General features: G+C 43.4%; 1 protein-coding gene across 2 annotated transcripts in view; it reads left to right on the forward strand.

Moving 5' to 3' along the window:
* LOC125715056 (steroid hormone receptor ERR2-like) overlaps window positions 1–22,639 on the forward strand; it is a 35,592-nt gene extending 12,953 nt beyond the window's left edge. For both annotated transcript variants that reach the window (XM_048986280.1, XM_048986281.1), the window contains 5 exons: window positions 2,511–2,627; window positions 8,090–8,200; window positions 8,308–8,469; window positions 18,633–18,902; window positions 19,461–22,639. In XM_048986280.1, coding sequence (XP_048842237.1) covers window positions 2,511–2,627; window positions 8,090–8,200; window positions 8,308–8,469; window positions 18,633–18,902; window positions 19,461–19,705 — 905 coding nt within the window. In that variant the 3' untranslated portion in view covers window positions 19,706–22,639. The remainder of the gene's footprint in view (window positions 1–2,510; window positions 2,628–8,089; window positions 8,201–8,307; window positions 8,470–18,632; window positions 18,903–19,460) is intronic.
* Window positions 22,640–23,041: the final 402 nt, after the last annotated feature.

Consider the following 23,041-nt stretch of genomic DNA (forward strand, 5'->3'; position numbering starts at 1 on the left):
AAGCGCTTTACAGCATCCCCACCCAAAGCCCCCAGTGAATAAGCCATAGGCGACAGTGGCAAGGAAAAACTCCCTAGAAGGAAGAAACCTTGGGAGGGACCAGACTCAAAGGGGGAGCCCATCCTCCAGGGGCCGGCAGGGAGAGTCAAAGGCAGCTACCAAAAAACTTAAATGAAATGTTTTCAGACGTACGTTTGAGATCTGATCACCATGGTCACTTGTCATTTGTGCTCAGTGAATCTGACTTTCAAAGTGCTACTGTTTTTCTTCCCTGATTGGCTCGTTAAGCATCATTAATGAGCGAATATTTTTTTCCATATTAAGTATCATAAAGATATAAAGATTTGATTGCCAAATGTACACCTGTCCCAGTGGCATGTGATGGCACTAAAATTAACATGATGGACGTTTAGACAGACAGCTGTCCAGGTACAACAAAGGGGCTGAAGACAGGAGCACATGAAAGGATATGTCCTCTCCTCTTTTTTCCTTCCTGGGGGGCTACATGTAACGGGCTTAAGCCTCCTCCGTTTGTCCGAGCCGCGGGGCTCCCGTCAATAACCCCAGCCCTGGGGTAAGTAATTAAGGAGCAGGCTTTTCATTAGGAAGGGGGGAGACTGTCCCTTTGGGTTGGGGGGGGGGGGGGGGGTAGCTCAGGCATCGTGTCGCCCGCTAGGTTCAGGGAAAGAGGATTTCCCTTGACTGGAGACACCCCCTTTGGCAGAGGCAGGATAAACAACACAGTGATTAGGGCTCCAGTCTGCAAATGGAACAGCAGGATTTTTATAGGACAGACTGGAGATATAAACCTAGAATAAAAGAGTATGTGGCAGGCCAGGTTAATAAGACAAATAATGACAGTGACAGGGCATACGTGTGTAATGACAAAGGAGAAAGAAATGGAGAAGAAAATAAGTAGCTTCTCCACAACTAGACAGCCCAGATTCTCTCAGGAATTCACTCGCATTTCTTGGAAAGTGTGTAGGGTGCTGATTAGCTCTGGCTCGGCCTGCACCCTCGTCGGTAACCTACTATGGGGGCCACTGTTCCCTCAGGTGACCCCCGGCAGCTGGTCGGCTGTGGCGCTCCAGGAAGTCATAATCCTTTGATTATTTTGGCACATGTATGAGGCACAGGGCCTGTTGTGGCCTTTTCGCTCCCTTTGATGTGCAGCTGGCCACACTATCGTCACCGGGGCTTGTCATAGTCACAACCGGCACTGGCACCTTGCCCACAGCGATCAGGAGGTGCCGACCAGGCAAGTTACATCGCTGACATGATGCCATAAAATAGCACTGCAACTGTTACTCTGGTTTCAGAGCACCTATATCCACCAGCTGTGATTATAGGGTCATACTGGTATTACTCAAGAAAAATTCACCATAACCATTCATAATATTAATTCTGAAAGAATTCTTTTTTTTAATAAGCACATATATTTGTAGTATATATAGTACCAGTCAAAATTCTAGATTCACTGACCAAGCAGTCCTCAAGGTTATAAGTCAAGAAGTTGACCCAAAGTGAACCCGAGGGAAAATACATTGTAAAATATAAAAATAACATGAAACTTGCACACAAGAAATAAGAATTAAGTAGCAAAAATGATAATTAAATTAAACGTAATGCAACAATATTTCATTGTGAAAAGCAGTCCTCTGAAACATCACGCATGCAAACATTGATGCGTTTTTACACGGGTCAACTGCGTCACCAACAACAAAAAACGTCATATCTGTGGGGCGACTCATGGCATTAAAAATGGAGGCGTTAGTAGCTCACGCATGTATCGCACTTTGCTCTGGAGGACGACACACAATGAATCAGCTGTACATGAGCAGGTCGAAAAGGAGAAAAACAACGCCAGGCGGCTAGCTTTTTCTGTTATTGCAGCTCTCCTCATTTTTACCTTCCTGCACTGCCGGCGCAGGCTGATGATGTCAGCGCATGCGTATAAGCAAAAAGCCACTTGAATTCCAATCTGAGCGTTCACATTCAGGTCGCATGGCCGCGAATCGGATACATATCCGATTTAGTACCACATATGAAAGTGACACAAATCCGATTTGAAAAGATCCGATTTGCGTGTCCACACAGCCCTGAAAAGACCAAATCTATGTCACATTAAGGCAAAAAAATCCAATTTGAGTCACTTCAGCATGGCAGTGTGAACTGAACGTAGCCTCTGAGTGCTTATTGCCTGCTTGTGCTGGGTTGGGGATTCAAAGAGGAGTTTGCATGTCCTCCTCATGTCACTTGGGATTCCTCCTCCAGATCTACAGTTAGGGTTGGCCTCTCTATGCCAGCCATAGTAAATAACTGCATGTTTGTGTGAGAACATGTGTGTCTGTGTGCACTGCAATGGTCAGGCTTCCCTCACAGCTCTTCTCCAGCCTCACGCCATGTGCTGCCTGGGATGAGCCCCAGCCCCCCTGTAGCCATGACAAGGATGAAAGGTTAGATGGAGGATGGATATTCTACTGCTCACTGTCATGTCTCTTTCTCCCCAGGAAACATTGAGTACAGCTGCCCAGCCACAAGTGAGTGTGAGATCACGAAGCGGAGACGCAAGTCCTGCCAGGCCTGCCGCTTCACCAAGTGTCTGAAAGTGGGGATGCTTAAGGAAGGTGAGGAGATGCCAGGAGAGTCGGGAATGGGAATCCCGGCATTAGTGGGAGGCTTAGTGAAAGCATCACTTCACGTGGCAGCATCAGTGAACGTACTGTAAATCAGTCATTCGGTATATTAGGTCTTGTTGATGTCATTGTGAGAGACATGCCAGGATTTCATCTGGTAAAACAGAAATCCATCTTCCTCTCTCCTCCCATCTTTATCCTTAAAGTCTAAATGCAGCACAACCAGGGACCCAGTGGTCCCAACCATGGTCTACACCAGGGTATCCCATCGACTGCATATCTGTCTGAAATGGGCCGCTTTTGGACTCGGTCGGTATGCGCTTGATCTTCATAAAAAGAGGAGTCCACATCAGTTAAGGGGGGTGTCTGGGCTTTGGCAGAAAGAGGAAGCAATCGATCTTGGAATCAGATGTCTGGGGGAGCAGGTCTGTTATCTAATCGATGGGCTGAGATCAGAGAGGGGTAGGGATAGAATCACGAGACTGGGCACCGAACCTGAACAACAAGAATGGTCTTTTAGACAGCTGTTTTAGGTACCTGTGTCATTATAAAGGCTTCCTTTATCTTCATCATTTCTGCTGTATAAAAAAATGAAGATAAATCCTCAGGAAAGCTAAAAGCTAAATTATGATACTGCTCTTGTCTTTGTTCAGATCTAACTGAGCTTCATAAAATAGTCTATATGGAGCCTCCATCCAAGTTCTTACTTATAATTACGGTGATGATACGACGTCAGGGCACAAGGCAGGGAACACGCATTCATGTGGGGGTATGGTCCACTAAAGGCCATTCATGGCTACACTTTCAGCAAAACATCATGTATTCAGATGTGGGAAGAAACCCATGTGGATGCAAAAACAGAAATCATTCCCCCAGACACTCTATTGCCCGAAAATCATGTCCAAATGATCCCCATTTGTTCAAGCTCTGCCTTGGCTATCAGCATGTAGCCTCATAATCCCATTGGTCATGCTACATTGCTAGATGTCTCAGGGGATAGTTCAGGTCCATAAAGTAAAAAGCCAAACCAAGACTTCATTTAAATCACCAGTTAAATATAAACAGTCACAGTTGCAAAGTACTCAAGTTACTCAACTATGTAGCACATGTAGTATTACATCACGCAACACAAAATTACTAGCTAAATTTTAGTTGCTCTTATCAAAAGTGAATTTTATTTATACAGCTGAGCATTTTATTTTTGTTGAAGTGCTTCAGATGAAGTAATCAAAGGCTACAAGAGAAATTATTGCTAAAAACAGGCAACTATGCAGCCGCTAGGCTGAGCTTCCAGTGAATGGCCAGGTACAAATGTAAGCATAACTGGAGCTAAAGCTACACAACAATGTCCAACAAAATGAGTGATGAGAATAGCCAAGACTATTCAGTGATGAGAATAGCCAAGACTATTCAGTGATGAGAATAGCCAAGACTATTCAGTGATGAGAATAGCCAAGACTATTCAGTGATGAGAATAGCCAAGACTATTCAGTGATGAGAAGTGCAATATTAAGAGCAATCAGGGAAGAAAGAGAGACAGCAGGCTAGTAGAAGCCAGGTTCCACGTGACATATTAAGAGTGAAGGTGGACCCTGCCCAAGCAGGCCTGGTGAAATAAGGTGTCATTCATGGAAGCGGATTATGTGGCCGGGCCTTTTTCGGGGGGAGGCTTTGAAAAGCCAACAACAATTGCTGAAGCAGCAGCCCAGAAAACTCCAATTTTGGGCTTTTGAGCTACAGCTGTGGTTCCCCCCCGCCCCCCCAAGATGCCCCCAGGACCACATGCTATCCCAACATGTTCCCTCGAAATGACACCCAGAGCAGGTGTGAAGCTCGAAATAGAGCCCCCACCTGGCCAGCAGGTCCTTTTAAAGTATCCCCAGTGTCAGGTGGAGACCCAGCACTTACGCCCCAATAATCCCGGGCAAGCGCCCCGCCCACAGAGGGCGCCCCACACCCTCCCTGTGAAGCACTGACACCGGAACCCCACTTTACGTCCCTGATCACACTGTCAGTCATGCAGCAGGAATGTGTGGTGCTTAAGCCACACTGCCATCATGTCCTCAGTCACATGTCCTGAAGGAGACAAGGGAAGTTCCAGAAGAATCTCACTGGGCTCCATGTGCCGCTATGCTCTTCACTCTTATTGTCACGTAGAAAAAAACACAAATGCCAGTGCCGCTAAATGGTAGACGCAAACCACTGCAAACTTTCATACTACACATTCAGTAGGAGGAACCCGTGTAACATGGAGAGATCATGCAAACATCAGCAGACCAGAGAGAGGATGCAACGCTGGAAGCTAAGGGTGCTGTGTTAGTCACTACGTCACCATGCCAACCACAAAAGCAGCTCTATGTACCGCAATCCACAAAAATTCAAACATTTAGAAACAGGTAATCAGCCATCTTTAGCTGGACCTATGTGTTTGGGGTAATCTGAATATTTGACAGTGATTTCCTCCTGGACGCTTCCTTCCTGATCTCAGGCCTTGAGGTCTGTCACCCAGTCTGAGTGAGTAGGTGTTCGAAAGCTGGAGCCGTCACGCTCACGAGGGCAGCGCAAATAGACGGCGATGCCTTTGGCGGCGATGCCCGGGCGTGTCCACAGCCGGCCACAAAAATATGCCACTGAGTAAATGCCGCACCTGAAGCGGTCAGCAGGACCCGTCGGCGTGTCGCTTGCTAGGCTCTGGACACTTTCCAGGCGATAGGATTTCCTGAAGGCCTTACAGAGAATATGACTCTGGAGCACAGTGAAAATGCTTCTTTCAGCAGCCAAACGAAAAAGGATGATGCTTTCTGAAGCATGAGAAGAAAGATTATTTTCTTGTTACGTGGCACGTTTCGAAGAAAAAGGGCTGCCAAAATGATCTGAAATTCCAAAAGCAGTAATATTACATTTCGGAGGATAATCTGACATTATGCTCAATCTGTGCTCCAAACAAAAGACAGTGTGTCTTGGATATACTTAGTTTGTCCGTAATTTTGAATGTGAGAGTAATGTAGATTCTGAGAGAAGGAATTAGGCTTCATAGAAACCACCTAGCTGTGGATCAATCAGCTTTTGCTGGGAGGAAAGATTCTCCTCTTGGGGATTGTGGGTAATTAGGTTAGTGGGTTGTCAGTGTCAGGAAATTGAAAGACAATCCTAATCAGATTTGTGTTTCCAGGGAATCATGGAATGTATATAAGTAGGCAAATCTCCTGCCTATACTCACGGTAACACTCAGATAATAAAGTATACGGACCCATGCAAACATCCTGACTAAGAGACATGGAGTGTTCAGGAAAAGCAGCAGCCCATAATCTTTTTTCTGTATATTTTATAATTTTCTAAAGTGTATCTGTTCAGTGCATAATATTTTTTGTTCATTTTTAATATACATACTATTATGTGTGAAACATATTTGCTGTATAATTGTAATAAGTTATATGATTAATTTTCACTATGCAATATGGCCTGACTTTTGAATGTACGGTTCCATGCAGAACAATATTAACGGGAACTGTAGAAAACCAGAGCACTGGTGATACGAGTTACATAAAATAAAGAGCAGCTGGCAGATGAATAGCTTGTCGATGTTAACGAATGTTTTGGTGCTCTTGCATTAGCTGCTCATGCAGTGAGAGGTGAGCTTTCTGCCATGACGGTTTGCTCTCCATTATTACTGACTGGACTGCTATCTGTGTGTCCAGTGATGCACTGGCATCCTCTCTGGACTGCTATCTGTGTGTCCAGTGATGCACTGGCATCCTCTCTGGACTGCTATCTGTGTGTCCAGTGATGCACTGGCATCCTCTCTGGACCGCTATCTGTGTGCCCAGTGATGCACTGGCATCCTCTCTGGACCGCTATCTGTGTGCCCAGTGATGCACTGGCATCCTCTCTGGACTGCTATCTGTGTGTCCAGTGATGCACTGGCATCCTCTCTGGACTGCTATCTGTGTGTCCAGTGATGCACTGGCATCCTCTCTGGACTGCTATCTGTGTGTCCAGTGATGCACTGGCATCCTCTCTGGACTGCTAGGTTCCACGACCAGGATAAGACAGGATATTTGGTCAGGCATGGAAGCCAGTGATGTCTATATACCACGATGCCACTAGTCCTGGGCATGCTGAGCTGCACAGCACTCCCAGTGACTGGGGTCAGCAATGAACAGCAGAGTGGCTGTTCCACTAGCAGCAATGGAACACGACATCTCAGTAACTACAGGCCTGTGGTCATCTTATAACAGAATCATAATTCCAATGTTATGGACATACCTGACATCCAGGTTATTTGTGATTCTTCTGAAATTGGTCATTACATTAATGTCTCTGAATGATAAGGGCTTAAAAAGGCTCTGTTAGTCAAAAGTGAAAGCGAGCAGATTTTATGGAAGGCTGCACAGTTATTGGCATTGTCTTTATTTTAGTCAGGGGTGAAGGGATGTGTGACTGGGGCCTGGTTTAAGACGACAGGGCATGAGAGTCGTACATCTGCCGACGAGCGGTGAAATGCCTGCTGCTCCTGCCTACGGCTGGGGGACATTCTAAAACGCTTAATGTGAAAAAGCTTAATGTGCTTTAATGTACCAAAATAGCCACCAATAATCACCAAATTTCTCACACACATATCTGGTCATAAAGACTTTCACCTGACAAAAAAATCGAAACCGAAATGCTAGGAATATGGACTTTATACTACGTTAAGCGGTTTCCCCTCCATTGACGCCAATTATACGGAACAGGCTTAACGTGACTTAATGTACCAAAACAGCCACCAATAATCACCAAATTTCTCTGGCCAGCAGATCGATCTTTCATTTTCCACAGAATAGAAAAAAATTATGTAATAAGCACTAGCATTGGCTGGAGAGGCAGGCAAAGGCTATTCGGTCTTATTGAGGTACAAAACAATTTTTGTCTGGCGTATCTGCAACTCGCAAATGTGCTCCTAGTACTAAAATTTAGGTGCACTGTCTCTAAAAATGGTCGAAAAAGTGACTAAATAGTTGCGCACTTGTGATTTCTTATGCATTTTTTTTACACTACACAACAAAGAAAAACAACACACATTCGAATAACTTCACAGGTTTTTCCCTGGCAAACGTCATTCCGGCCTATATGATGTGTTTGTGTAACATTACGTTAGACAGCCAGTCACCAGTGACTTTAGATCTTTATCTTACATGCTTATTAGCTCACAGGTGCTGAGATTTACTGTTTGGGTATGGGAATTTGGCACCGAAAGAAAATTAATTTTTCGATTTTCTATAGGATAGGAAAATTTCGGTCGACACCATAAAAGTACCAGAATTCGGTACCCAGCCCTACTCCTGTCAGTGAGGTCACTGGCACTGCTGGGTATTCGCTGGTTTAGAGCTTTACCAAGCTAAGGTGACCAGTGTCTCTCCTGCGACAGCTGTGTGCTTCCGTCTCTCATTACTGACGTGCATTCCTTCATGCAGGGGTACGCCTGGACCGCGTGCGAGGTGGCAGGCAGAAGTATAAGCGGAGGCTGGATGCTGAGAACCTCACCTACCTGGGCCTCCCACTGCCTCCCCCAGACAAAAAGCCATGTGAGTTCCTACACTCCACCCGCACTCTCAACACCACCCACAGGCGCTAAATGGCATCTGTCCCAATACATTCAGCTAAAGGGTGATTCCCTCATCTTGTTCTTCAGTGACAAAGATGGTGTCCCGCCTGCTGATAGCAGAGCCAGAGAAGATTTATGCCATGCCCGACCCCAGCCTGCCTGAAGGAGACATCAAGGCCCTGACAACACTGTGTGATCTGGCTGATCGGGAACTGGTTGTCGTCATTGGCTGGGCCAAGCATGTGCCAGGTACGGCTGGACAGCAGGATGCTCTGCATTCATATGCTCATTACAGATGCAGTGCAGACCTGCAGGACGGTTTTGGCCTGCTCACCTGTTTCAGCTGCTTCCTGACTGTTTCTTTATATTCTGTATTTACATTTTATACTTTTACTCCAAAAACTGTTACTGTATAGTATTTATACACACATTTACAAAGGCATTCACTCGCACACATTACATAATTTGCAGATTTTACAGCTTTGATGCTTGGTACATTAGAATGGCTTTTTCTCTTACCAATGAAGATGATAAAGGTTGTTGACCGTGTTTCATTTATGGGTCCACATCACAAGTGTGCAGTTAAGCACAGTGGATATTCACACACTGACACATGATAATTACACACCTGTCACTTGTATAGACCTGCAGGAGAATCATAAATTCCCTGAAAGGCAAAAAATCAATAGTGTCTTTCTCAGTGGGGGAGGGGGGGGTGTGCAGTGACAGGCGATCGATGTGCAGTGACAGGCGGTCGATGTGCTCCATAATCGATGGGAACATTTGGATGTACACAAGGCTCCACTGGGAAGAAGGCAAGTGCTTTGTTCAAAAGAGGGAAAACAGAATTCTTAATGGAACTAATCATGGATCCTCTTATTGACTGATGTGGGAGGCATGGATGGCACATGAGTGCACTTTCAGTGCCTGGTTTAACCAGTCAGGTAACTGACAGGAAGTAGCCTAAAGCAGTATGTGATTGGTGGTCTGTGAATGGTAGTGCTTGATAATCCCACCCAGTCCACTTTCATTGACAATGCTTCAGTTTATGTTATTGTTTTTTGTCTAAAAATATACATTTAATTATAATAATTAATATCTCAAGTTATTAATTTCATTGATTTCCTCTCTTTTCTGGGTATCCAACTGAAGCAAAGAGCACGTTACACTGAATGTTACACTGTTACCCTGAATCATCTCTTCCATATGAGGAGCTAAAGCATAAAAGGAAAATGCTGTTCTTCTTATCTTATTGATTTCATTATTCTTATCTATTTCTTTGACTAAATACTTTGTCCAAGGTTCCTTACACAACCTGCATAAGACTTTAGTTCAGTCTACAAATGTGAAAGTTATTTTATTATCACTCAATCCATTAATTATTTTTCTACTGAATCAGTAGTTTTTTGTAGCGGGATATTAGTAATGCCTACTATACTTCTGGTAGGGTTGTCTATTCATTAAAAATGAAGGACGGCTTACATTCTCAATGGTTGGGCCATTCGCCCCAGTGTTGACTGGTATACCATTGGAGAGGAATGAACATGGCCAACCATGGGTACTGCAGGGGCACGTATCTGCTCAAGTGGAGGGGTGGCTTTCCAGACGCCCACAAGACAGCACTGGCTCAGCAGGGAGCTCTGAGAGCCGCTTACGTGAGCAGAGATTTCCTGTGACCCAGTAGCTCAGCCGCCTCTCTCTGGCCTGGGGCTTGTGACGTCAGGGTGGGCTGACTGGGTCACATGCGAGTCAAACACCCAAACATTGCACAAGAGATTCCTCCACATGCTCCCAAACAATTACAGCTTTTGATGCTGCAAAGCAATGATCTATGCAGCATTTACAGCTGAAAAAAGCTTTGATGTAGGTTATTTCATATAATGTCCTACCTTCAGAATTTACTGGTTCTCAGCCCCTCTTATTGCTGTTCATCAGCAGTCTTCAACCACAGAGTCATGGAACGGTACCGGGCTGCACAGAAAGAAGGAAGAAATCTTTTCATGTCCATTTTATCTGCCAGCTGTTTTATTTTGAAAAATGAGCAAATTATCTCCCATCATTTCTGTCTGCGCTCCTTTTGCGGTTTTGATTTTAGATATAAAAAGATGGATAATATATTTGCAATTGGACGTGCGTCTGCGTGGGCACCATGTTGGGGGGCTCAACTCTCAAGTCACTGATAGCAGACCGTTTGGAAAAATACTGCAGGCAGCTGCAGCCCTTGGCTGTACAAAATAAGAAACCTTAGCAACAGATATCGCAGTAAAATTTCTCACAAATAAGTGGCAATCTTATTGTATTTCACTGTTATGTAAGTTAGTGAATATGAAGCATCACTTCAGACTATCCTGAAAATGACTTGCCACCGTCCAGATGATGGCGGCCAAACTGAACACAGAAGGCTATGAATTACTGTTAAACCACTATATGACTTGGAGTAAACGTGATATTTACTTAGCAGTGACTTCATTCACTCTATAGTTTACATAAAATTGTCAGCTAGAATGTGTTGCGCGGTTATACACAGCAACTCGCCTAAATCACGGCCACAGCTTAATGTGCCATCGATCCTGAGCTATGGTGAGGTGTATTCTTTATGAACTTCATTTTGCTTTGTTTGGTTGGAGACCACTGCTGTTCATTTAGCTAAATAATAACTGTTTAAAATAGATCATGCAGGACTTTACTTTTCTTTAACATTTGTGTACAGTTCAGACTTATTTTTGATAAGCCCTTTTAAGCGGGTGAAAGCTAAACATCGAGGGATATTTTTCTGAGAAAAGCTTAGAGTAGGCACAGCTCGGTCTTCTAAGGGGTCCAGTAGGCCAAATTTACTTGGGAGGCTCACGGCAAGAAAACTGATGATTCATTCCCCTTTCTCCACGGTAATCTGGGTCACCTGGGTAATCTGGGGCCCTGGTTACTTGCCAATTCTGCCTACAGCTAGAGCTGGCCCTGGCTTAGACTTCCATTACAATTTAGTTGGCCAGGTAGGAGATTAATAGATTGGTGATTAGCACAAAGCAGATTAGATGGATCCAGTTCAGTTGTAGTCATTAGAACACTAGAGCCAGTGCATCCTACTATAATATAAACAAGGACTACAAGCATATATATTAGAAGGTACCATCTCTAAGTGTTTTTTTTGCTCTTTCCTGGTGTAAAGATCTTGGCTACCCATGTTTGTTTTATGAATAACTCACATGTGTGGATGAAAGAACAGCACCATCCAAAGCCCAGGTATCCAAGTTATCATGACGTAGGAATTCTAGGACCTTTTCTGGGAGTGTGTTCTTGAACAGCCCAGACATATTAGTCCTCAGGATACACTGCGGTTCTGTGTCCTAATGATGGTCTTCAGGATACAGTATAGTTCCGTGTCCTAATCAGGCCATGTAACAAAAGCAAAGGAAAAAACATGCGATTCGTAGATGCTGGACCAGTGGCATTCAAAGTAGCAGTCGTCCGTCATGAAACATGAAACACTTATTTAGAGACCCATTTTCAGCCACATGATTACAGAGCTGGTCAGGAATATCTAACACCCTGAATAAAGGGGAAATGTAAATAAACACATGCATCTCCATCAGCCTCCTCTTCTCGGTCTGCATTCTTGGCGTCTGTCTCAGTCTCCCTTTTCCTTTGCTTTGATGCTGCTTTTGGCTGGATTTCCATGGGTAAGTGATCAAATGGTAGCAACAGGTTGCGATGCATGATTCTTGATCTTCCTCTCCCCTGCTCAGGCTTGACTTCATCATTGATTTCCCATTCACGCAGTAAACACTTACTTTGCTTGCTGAGGGCATCAAGTCCATGTCCTGATGGCTTATTGTCCTTTACCTTGCATTGCATTACTGGACCAATGTCCTTGTCATCTTGCTGTGCTTGTCGAATCTCAGCAACTGAGAATGATTTACATGTCTCTTCACTCACTGCTGTACATTGGAAGGAGGTAAGTACTGCGTAGACCCATGGGGAGCTGGAGTCTTGAGTCTCAACAGCTTGGCTTGTCGCTGCCATACAATCTGATGTCAACTCTTCAGTACACTGTCCAATCATCTCCTCGACATTTACAGGCATTCTTGACAGACTGTCAGCATCCACATTTTCTTTACCGGGATGATAACGGATCTTAAAATGGATGTCTGCAAGCTCTGCTACCCACCAGCATCCGGTTGCGTTGAGCTTGGCACTTGACAAGACGTATGTGAGCAGATTATTATCGCTGAATACCGTTAATGTAGGCGCATAATACAGGTAATCTCGGAATTTTTCTGTGATTGCCCACTTCAAGGCAAGCAATTCCAATTTCCTCGAGTGGAGATGGTAATTACGTTCAGCGGCAGTCAGTGTCCGGGAGCCATAAGCTATCACGCGGAGTTTACCATCTTGTCATTGGTATAAAACTGCCCCAAGACCTTGATTAGACGCATCTGCATGGAGGACGAATGGTTGTGAGAAGTCTGGGAACCCGAGGACTGGTGGTTCAACCAGACAGTCTATTAGCCATTCCAGAATGCATTGATGTTTTTCAGTCCACTCTATCGGTTTGTGTGACGGCACTCCTTTTCGCTTCCCTGCAAATCGTCTAGTGTTTATTCTATTTTGGGGTACATTATCTTCTGTTGTCCCTTTCAGCCAGTTATAAAATGGTCCCGTGATACGGGAGAAGTCCTGTATATACTGCTGGTAATAACTTAACAAGCCCAGGATTGCCCTTAGTTCTCCCACATTGCTTGGTTTCTTCTCCTTCAAGGATCGCACTGCAAGGGTGTCAGCTGGATCAGCTGAATTCAGCTGAAACAATCCTTCCCAGATAGCGGACCTCACGTTTATATAATTCACACTTGCTGGGTTTTCGTTTGGTTCCATGCTTTTTCAACAGCTGAAGCACCTTCCTGACATGGTCCACATGATCTTCAAATGACTAACTGTATACTGTATGTATACTAGGGTATCATCAGTCAAAGGCCTGCTATCTTCCTTCATAAAGTCCAGGTGATAGGCCTTCCCTTGGTCTAGTAATGAAAAACCAGGAGTTGCCACCAAGACTAGCAAGGATGTCCTGTACCCGAGGAATCGGTTGTCGATCAGGATGGGTCTTCTTGTTTAGCTCTCGATAGTTTATGCAGAGACGTAAGCTACCATCTTTTTTACTTATGCAGACAACTGGTGAAGCATAAGGTGAGTTGGACGTTTTAACCCATCCCTATGCAATAAGGTTGTGCAGATGATCTTTCATTTCTTTATATAGTGGCTTTGGCAAAGACAGATAAGTACACGCTACAGGATCCATGTCCTACAACGAGATTCTCAACTTCAGTTTCTCTATACATTCAATGTCATCATCAGATGTGGAGAAAGTGAAGCATTCCTTGCGAAACATGTTGTACACTACCTCTTTTTCAGGTTACTTCAGATGGCTCAGGTCAATGAGTGGATCCCGTAAAGGGTCAGTAACCTGCTCACTCTCTGCATTCACTTCACTCACCGATGCGGGAAAGCAATGGTTGAGTTTCTCTAAAATGGCAGCTGGGTACACGGTCTGAACTTGCTGCATGGGACACACCATAGTTTTCCCCAACAATTCAATATCGTTATCAGTGGGATTTTGTACATCGAGGGCAATATAAGATGGAACACCACTCCTGAGCTTTATTTACTAAGGTCTCACCAACTCAGGACACTGGGGATTTACATCAGGCTCAAAGAGAAGTGTAGTGTCCTTTTTTAATGGCTGTGTTTGCACAGCATTACCGAGAATATATGGGTATTATTTTCAAAATAGAGATACATCGTTTTGTCCAAAATAAAATATTCCAACAATTAAATATGCATTTATAAGGTTATTCTCAAAACAAAATATTGCACCAATTATATGCACTTTCAGTTCATCCAGCTGTCAGCTCCGAATGTAATTCCATTCTGCTGTACATGTAAACATTAACATCTCTCACTTTTCTTAAAATAGATAAAATCAAGTGTAACAGGTAAGTATAACAAGGCTCTATTAATCTATAAACATGACCTTAAATTTATAAATTGAGAATTTACAGAAAACAAAAAATAAAAATACAAAAAGCATTGGTCTCTTCGTATTATCCGTTTCTTATCATGGCGACTCACTTAAGAAGTGAACATACGAATAAATGCGTAACAAAGTACACCCACAAACATACCAAAACCCAAATGCTTTCTGTGCGCCTTCCTGAACTTGACCTGAGCAGAGTGCACACGCTGTACAACAAGCTGGCCTCAGGTCGTTCTGTTCCCGCCACTGGGGAAGAAGTTTCAGCTAGCCGCTTAGCCATATACTGATTAACAATTTACAACTGACAATACAGCTCCAAAACACACTCAACATACATTCGCCTTGTTAATAAAACACAAATAACATAGCGCAGCAAACATATTAACAATTCAGGAGCTAATATGCTCATACCGTACCTGAATAAAAGGAAAATGTAAACACATCCAGGCACGACGCTTCCTCCGTGGTAGCATTACTGAGAATGAGGCATCGCGCGGAATGTTTCCCCTTTCCGGCCTCCGCAGATATAACCAATCAACCCGTTATGAGCAGAAAGGTTCAAAAGGTAGACCGCAAGTTAAATATGGATGTACAGGCAGGTATCATTTTTTTCTTTAAAAGCTTTTAACCCCGTCAGCCCATTTTTAACGTTTTAAACTTTTCTCAGAGCTTTGTCATTTTAACCTTTTTTAAGTAAAACTTTGTTTTTATACGGCGTTTTATATTTATAATTATGAATTTATTCATGTATTAATAAATGAATTCTGCTTTCCCTCAATGACCGTTTTTTTTTTTTCTTTCAAAACTACTGCGTTACAGCTTTCAAATAAAATTAATCTATCACATATCCTCGTTGATTTTTCAAGGTTCATTTTCTGGCTGGTGATCACTGCAATCTTGAACAGCAAGGATACCTCCAAATTTATATTTCCCAGTAAAAGCTTTCTTTGAAACTCTACAAATGACTGCAGTGCTTTCTTGTTGATTATTTCAGTCTAATGTGCTTATTTGTATGCATATAATATTATCAGTATTCATTACAAAGAGGTGCTTTTATTCATGTTTATACCGCTGATAGGCAGAGGCCATAAATTCTTAGAATTAAATGTGTTTGTTTGAATAATGATCATTTTTATTAAGTGTTTGAAATGTTCTGCTCTTAATCACAGTTTTTACAGTTCCTTGTAGGGATTTTATTCTGACATAAATTGAATAAATAATCCCTTTTATTGTCTGAAATTTAAAGCCTGGCAATACAATCTGTCCCACCTGCATCTTTCCATGGTTGTAAGTGTGGATGAGCTCACAACCACTTTCGTTTATCAGGTGGGTTATATTGCTCATAATGGTTTGGCTTGGCCAAGGTGAAGGTGATGATGTGGGAGTCTGATGATGTGGGTGTGGCTGATGATGCGGGGGAGTCTGATGATGTGGGTGTGGCTGATGATGTGGGGGGAGTCTGATGATGTGGGTGTGGCTGATGATGCAGGAGAGTCTGATGATGTGGGTGTGGCTGATGATGTGGGAGAGTCTGATGATGTGAGTGTGGCTGATTAGTGCTTATATGCTGGAGTTAACATCAGTATCTGAGCGCCTAGCCAAGTCGCCTCCGCATGTAAGTGGAAGGTGTGCTGTGAAGATGTGTGGTCTCTCAGGTTCCTGTGCAGGACAGCCAGAGGATGTAAGCTCCAGATGATTACATGGAGGACTTTCCATGTAAATCATTACCCAGAGCTATCCAGTACTCATTCTCTGCTATCTGTAATGGCCTTAGGACCTTCTCTACTGATCCCTGAAGTTCCTATTGGTGTGCATGTCCTGGCCTTGATAGGGATGCTGTGATTTCATCATTTCAGTCTGTGCTGGTACCCAGCATTAAGGGACCAGTTCTGTGTGCTGACCCTAGGTGTGGACAGGAATGTCACGTGGTAAAGCTATGGTTGGCCCTCATGATGACATGGTTACAAGGTGGTGTGACTCTTCCCATTGGTGTTGGCTGAAGCTCTTGTATTAAGAACGTAAATTTACAAAAGAGAGGAGGCCATTCAGCCCATCGAGCTCGTTTGGGGAGAACTTAACTAATAGCTCAAAGTTGTTAAACTCTTTTCTAGCTCTGATTTAAAGGAACTCAGGGTTTTAGCCTGCACTACATGAACAGGAAGACTATTCCATAACCTAACTACATGCTGTGTTAAGAAGTGTTTTCTCAAATTCAATTTAAAATGTTCTCCTGCCAATATCCACCTATGGCCACAAGCTCTAGTATGTAAACTAATATTGAAGTAACTATTTGGCTGAAAAGCATCCAGACCTCTTAGAATCTAATATACCTGGATCATGTCCCCCCCCTTAGTCTCCTTTGCTCGAGGCTGAACAGGTTCAGCTCAGCTAACCTCTCCTCATAAGACATTCCTCTAAGACCAGGAATCATTCTCGTCGCCCTACCCTGAACCTGTTCTAAGGTAGCAATGTCCTTTTTAAGGTATGGTGACCAAACCTGCACACAATATTCTAGGTGGGGTCTTACCAAGGAATTATATAATCATAGCATCACCTCCCTTGACTTAAACTCCACACACCTAGAGATGTAACCCAACATCGTATTGGCCTTTTTAATTATGTACTTTATATTTCTGCTGCCTGCATGCATTACCTTAAATTTGTCTATGTTAAATTTCATCTGCCAGGTATCAGCCCAGTCGCTAACTAAATCAAGATCCCATTGTAGCCTGTGCTGCTAGATCAATATCTGCTACACCACCCACCTTCTTGTCGTTTGAAAATGTAATCAGTTTACTGTATGTATTGGTGTCAATATCATTAATGTAAATTAGGAACAGTAGTGGTGACATTCCATCTATCCATCCATTTTTTGAAACCGCTTGTCGCCAGGGGTCCTATCTTGAATACCATTTTCACAAATTTTGTATCTGTATATACAATATTTGCTGTCTTCCCGTGAAAACAAATTCAAAAATATAAACTTTATCTGATATGTAATGCACCCTGTCTTGGTTACAAAACTGTAGTAAAATCATTATTCCTGAGTGCTTAAATTTCACAGGTAAGCTAAAGTGTTTGAGCGTCCAGCATGATTTTGCAGTGTTTGCTTGTTGCTTGGTCCAGTGGAAGCTCATTGTACCTAAACCTATGATGTGTGCTGTTCAGTGCATAATGTTATATGACTGCAAGCTTTTCATTTACTTCACTACCATGATTATTCTGCAGTTATAATGGCGTGGACAGTAGCCGTGGATGTGCTGCCCCATCTGTGGCCCCTGTCTGGTTGATGTGACCCCTTTGTCCTTATGCTTATTGACTTCCTTTCACACTCCGAAGGCTGATTGCGATCTGTTAATTAATGAATGCTCCAGCTGTCTCAGGTCCCGGCGCTTGTCACCGCGATAAGAGAAACCCAACCCTTTAATGCCCCCCAGCCCCCAAAGCCCCACAGTGTTGGGTCAGTCTGACAAACATCGCATCACCACAGAGATGATGCAGTTCTCTTAAACGGGAAGCACCTTCCTTCCAAAGCAGTCACTTTAAGTGACTGAAAGGCACTGTAAAAGTGAACTTGTAAAAAGCAGCCATTCAAATCATCAGACTTTACAAGGGGCATGAGAGACAGGGAGACAGACAGCTAGTGGAACCATAAATGGTTTACTGACGGCTTAAGGGAACAATGTTTTTGGAGATGTTACCATCTCCTTCAGTGTATCATTTCCTCTTCATATTTCTGGGAAATGTCTCACCCACCCCAACTGTCAGTAAGCTGAGGAGGAGGTAGCAGTGGCCTAGCAGCCCTTGGCTGTAGATTCATGGCTTTAGAGCAGGTCATATGTAATAAACATTCAGGTGATTTCAGTGGCACCGGGGCGCTGCTGCCTCACACCTCCAGTCCAGGTCTCCGCTCTCAGTGTGTGGAGTCTGCATGCCGCCCTGGTGTTGAGTGGATTTCCTCTAATTTTCTCCTAGTCACAAAATGGTGAATCGGAATCTCTAACTTGCTAGCATTGTGTGTACGAATGGGTCCATGTAAGTCATCTAGTGCATTCTGTGAGCCTGTGCTCAGGGGCAACTCTGCCTTTCCAAGAGCCCTAGGAAAGACCTTACCTGGAAGGCCTCCCTACCAAGAAAACAAATGATCATTTAACTCCCCCCGCAAAGCATGTAATATGGGGGCCCCAGGCAGCTGCCTGTCCTGTTTATAGCTACAGTCAGTCCTGCTGGTACTTGATAATTGGCTTAGTAATGCATTAACTTTAACCATTAATCCTGCTACATTACCTCTCCCACAAGAACAGGATTTCAGTCATAACTTCAACACCACAACCGCACATTGTCATAACTCATCAGTGTTCACTGTGTCCCTGTCCTGCAGGCTTTTCCAACCTGTCACTGACAGACCAGATGAATCTACTGCAGAGCGCTTGGATGGAGATCCTGATCTTGAGCATAGTGTTCCGCTCGCTGCCCTGTGATGACGAGCTCGTGTATGCAGAGGACTATGTCATGGACGAAAGCAGCGCCCGTCTCACTGGCCTGCTGCACCTGTATGGCTCGATTCTGCAGCTGGTGCGCAGGTACAAGAAACTAAGGCTGGAGAAGGAAGAGTTTGTCACGCTCAAAGCCATCGCTCTCGCCAACTCAGGTGAGTGCGGTCCCTCCTCCGGTGTCCTTTGTGTAAGTTGAGCAGAATGATGAGCTTTGAACTGCGGGCCTGGCCAAGTACAGCATTTGGGACACAGAAAGCTCTTTCTTAAGCCTTCTATTGAAAGAACCCATGTGGTCATTTAAAATAACCCACATAAATGAATGACAGGGGTGGATTTTCCGAATGTGAGGACCAAGTTTCCATTAACACAGAAACAAAAAATGGAACAAAGAGGAGGTTCACAGAATAAAAAGAACGGCCAGGGTATTTGCAAACTGGATGCAGCCAAATTAAATTGAACAAAGGAGCAAAAACAGACCACAGCACACGAGAGAACCCAGAATGGGGCTGTTTGTCTCTGTCAGAGCACATCCAGAGTGACGGCCATGCAGTCCAGCACATGGACCTTTTACCGATAGCTGTGAATGGCTTGGCCAGCAGAAACACCACAGCCTCCTCTCAATGAATCGGTGTAAACGTGACGTGATGCAGAACTGTACCTTGTCATTGCTGCGGTCTTCACTCTGAAAGCTCCATGTTTTGTTCCTCTCTCAGATTCTATGCACATAGAAAACGTGGAGGCTGTAGAAAAGCTGCAGGACAGCCTACATGAAGCCCTGCAGGACCATGAGGACAGCCGACACCCAGAAGATCCACGGAGGGCAGGAAAGCTGCTGATGACCCTGCCCCTCCTCCGGCAGATCTCAGGCAAGGCTGTGCAGCATTTCTACAGCATCAAAGTGCAGGGCAGGGTGCGCATGCACAAACTCTTCCTGGAGATGCTCGAGGCAAAGGTCTAATGCAGAGCCTGGCACTACCCAGGGAGACACAGACATTTTAACTGTCCTTTATCCTTTACAAAGACACACACGGGTACCATATAAAGGGCAAAAGACACACTGAAGTTGACTTTAACAGATTCATGGAAATGCTTGAGATTAATTTAAACATTATACTGTATAAGTACTGAAGATGGAAGTGAGTTTTGGTTGTTCTATATCAAGGGTGTCAAACTCCAGTCCTGGGGGGCTGGCGCCCTGCACATTTTTGGGTTTCCCCTCATTTAACACATGTGATTCAACTCCTTGTGCTAATTACCACACAGCTCTTGAGCTGAATCATTTGTGGTGCAACAGGGAAAGAGCTAAGCTACACAGGGCTCCGGCCCCCCAGGACTGGAGTTTGGTACCCCTGTCCTATATGATCTGTGCAAAAATAAACCTCACCTCATTGCATATATCCAAAGGGAACCAGCCCCGCGGCTTATGATTGTGATTTTCTCTCTGTAAACACGGCACTATGCATTTCTTATCAAGACACTTTCAACAATCTTAAAGGTCTGGAAAAATTAGCAGTTTTTTCACATTTTATGGACAAATATGCATTCTGTGAGGGTCATTGATGCAGAAACCTAAGGCATACCTCTTTCAAGTCTTCACATAGCTGTGTGAATAATAGTTCAAGTCTAAAGAGGAGGCTGATTGTACTATATGCTAGTTTTTTCTTCTATATAATCTCAGCAATAAGAGAAGATCTTTCTCTAATTCTAGAGAACCTGAGTCTTGCAGCTTAAACCACAGACCTCCTGGCCAGTGGTCATAGCGATTCCGTATCTGTGTGTGAGAAAGTATGAGTGACAGAGAATGCATTTGTTATTTTTCTGTGTTGCCAAAGGATCAATCCCCACAGAGAGCAGACTTTCCATTTAAAATACTCACCAATCCTCCAGGCATCGTAAGGCCTGAAAAGTATTTGGAGAGTGGGAATATTCTAGAAGGCATTCCATGTGTAGGCAATGGTGTTCAAAGACTCCGCTACTTGTTGAAAGGTCTAGTCCACTGCAGGATTGAGTTGGACCCCAGTAGCACATCTAGCAGTGAGCAGCCTGTTTGCACATTTAGCTCCTCGTGACACAGAAGTCCAAGTGTGGCTTCTGACATTCAAACAGTGAACAATATCTAGCTGCCAGCATGTGTCTTCTGATGCATTAGCAATGCTAAGCTATGAGTGACTAAGTGTTGGCATCGTTGTGATACATGCAGCTAACTCAATGAGGTAAACAAGGTGGGGAAGATGGTGGCACAGGAGGTAGTGCTTTCGTTCGGCAACTGGAGGGTTGCAGGTTCGAGCCCTGGTTCCTCCTGACCACATCAAAGTGTCCTTGAGCAAGACACTGAACCCCAAATTGCTCCCGGTGAGCAGGTTGGCACCTTGCATGGCAGCCTCTGCCACCGGTGTGTGGATGGGTGAATGTGAGGCATGAAATGTAAAGCGCTTTGAGTACTCGTAGGAGTAGAAAAGCGCTATATAAATGCAGTCCATTTACCATTTAAACAAGCTCTCACTGTTATTTTGTCTGCTACTACCCATAATGTCAAGGAGAAAAAAAAATCTTAAGGTAACAGTTCAGACTGATCATCATGTTTGTGCGCGATGCCTAGTGCTTTCTACACACATCTACAATCACCACATCAACCCAACTGCCCAAAAGAGACTGCAATTGTAAGAGTTATTTCAGGTTTATTTTACAAAACCAGTAAGTGATCCAACAGTGGATTATCCTGCTCCTGCTTTTTTAGGAACGTATTTGCTGTTTGGCTCTTGCCTCTTATTTGTTCACTGTATTTGTGCATTTTTGCTGAAGCCTGTATTTACTGAAATAATGATGGAGAATCAGAATCAAATAAATAAATAAATATGTGCTGTGTAATTTTTTTCCTTGACATGGCTAATTCTGGTGCTTCATTTCTGCAGTGATACGGTTTAACCAGTTACATAGCTCTGGGAATAATCACAACAGTCTTTATTCTGAGTTTAATTTCTGTCTGTAATTCAGTTTGATTTTTGTATTTTTGTTTTCTCATGCTAGCCAAACTGCCACATTCTTTCACAGTCTGTTTACTGTAACCCTGACATTCATTGTAACCATATAGCTGTTGACGTCTCTTTCATGTGATGTATTTGAAAAACAATTCAATGTGAGCTATCGGCATGGCAGACATTTTATGTGAAGTTTGAAAGAAAATTTAGGAGGACATAAAAGATCACGATCTCTACAATTTGCATGAAAAGTACATCGTGGACGTCTTCAAGATCAACCTGGATATAAAATTGTCAAACGGCGCATAGTATTCTGTCCTGTGCTGAGATTGTTTACACGACAATTTCTTCAATTAAATTAACTTAAAATGCAATGTTAGAATTAAAGAGAGGTGAAGCAGGTCAGTACCCATTTGTCCTACAGAGGCAGGTATTTGGTGAGTACAGGAGGAAGTTGTTCCCGGAGACAGGTGTAGTTTTCAATAATTCAATAATCTGACATAAAAATAAAGATATCTACTTTTCAAGCAAACAGCGTGAATTTTCTCATGAAACAATTCGTATGAAGTACCTTCCCTGTTGTAGCAGACGATGTCCTAGTTTTGGAAATAGATTTGTTGTTGTAAGGTTAGTTCTGTAACTGTTGCTACTGACGTTTGTCCTGCAGGGATTTTAGCTGACAGCAGTGGAGGGAGGCAGCGTGTTATGTTGTTATATTAAAGTTCTAATCCCACAGCTGCCCACAGTAGTGGTGCTTCTGCATTGTTGCAATATAAACCCAATAGATTAGGCCAATTTTCTTTGATTCATTAAAACTCCATCCACAGTGGCCCTTTTAATTGAATTCTTTTGCCTATACTTATGGTTTTAATTGACTTAGATAATTGTAATAGACCATTAAATAGAATTAGCAGGCATAGTACTAGAAAAAGACATAATGGGGACAGCTTAATTTAAAATGATTAAAAGATGTAATCATCTATATTTGTCTTGACTTATTTTCATCAAAGAGGGAAATCAAATTATCAGCAATGATAAAAAAAAATCACTCCAAATTCTATTTAAGTTGCACTCTAAAGCTTCTTTATACTGTAAATACAGATTTTAGTGATGCATATTTAAATTCTGACTATTCAGGTAAGTTCAGTTCATTAGACAGTCTCAATATAGCTCTCCACGGCACTTGGTGGTGAATCCAGGCCTGACTTCAGCCAGCCTCACCTCTAACACGGCTTGACACGCACATACATACACACATATATATTTACATTAATTGTAAATATATCGTGCATCTGCTGGCGTGTTCCAACTAAATC

This window comes from Brienomyrus brachyistius, chromosome 19, assembly GCF_023856365.1.
Source record: "Brienomyrus brachyistius isolate T26 chromosome 19, BBRACH_0.4, whole genome shotgun sequence".
Taxonomy (NCBI): Eukaryota; Metazoa; Chordata; class Actinopteri; order Osteoglossiformes; family Mormyridae; genus Brienomyrus; species Brienomyrus brachyistius.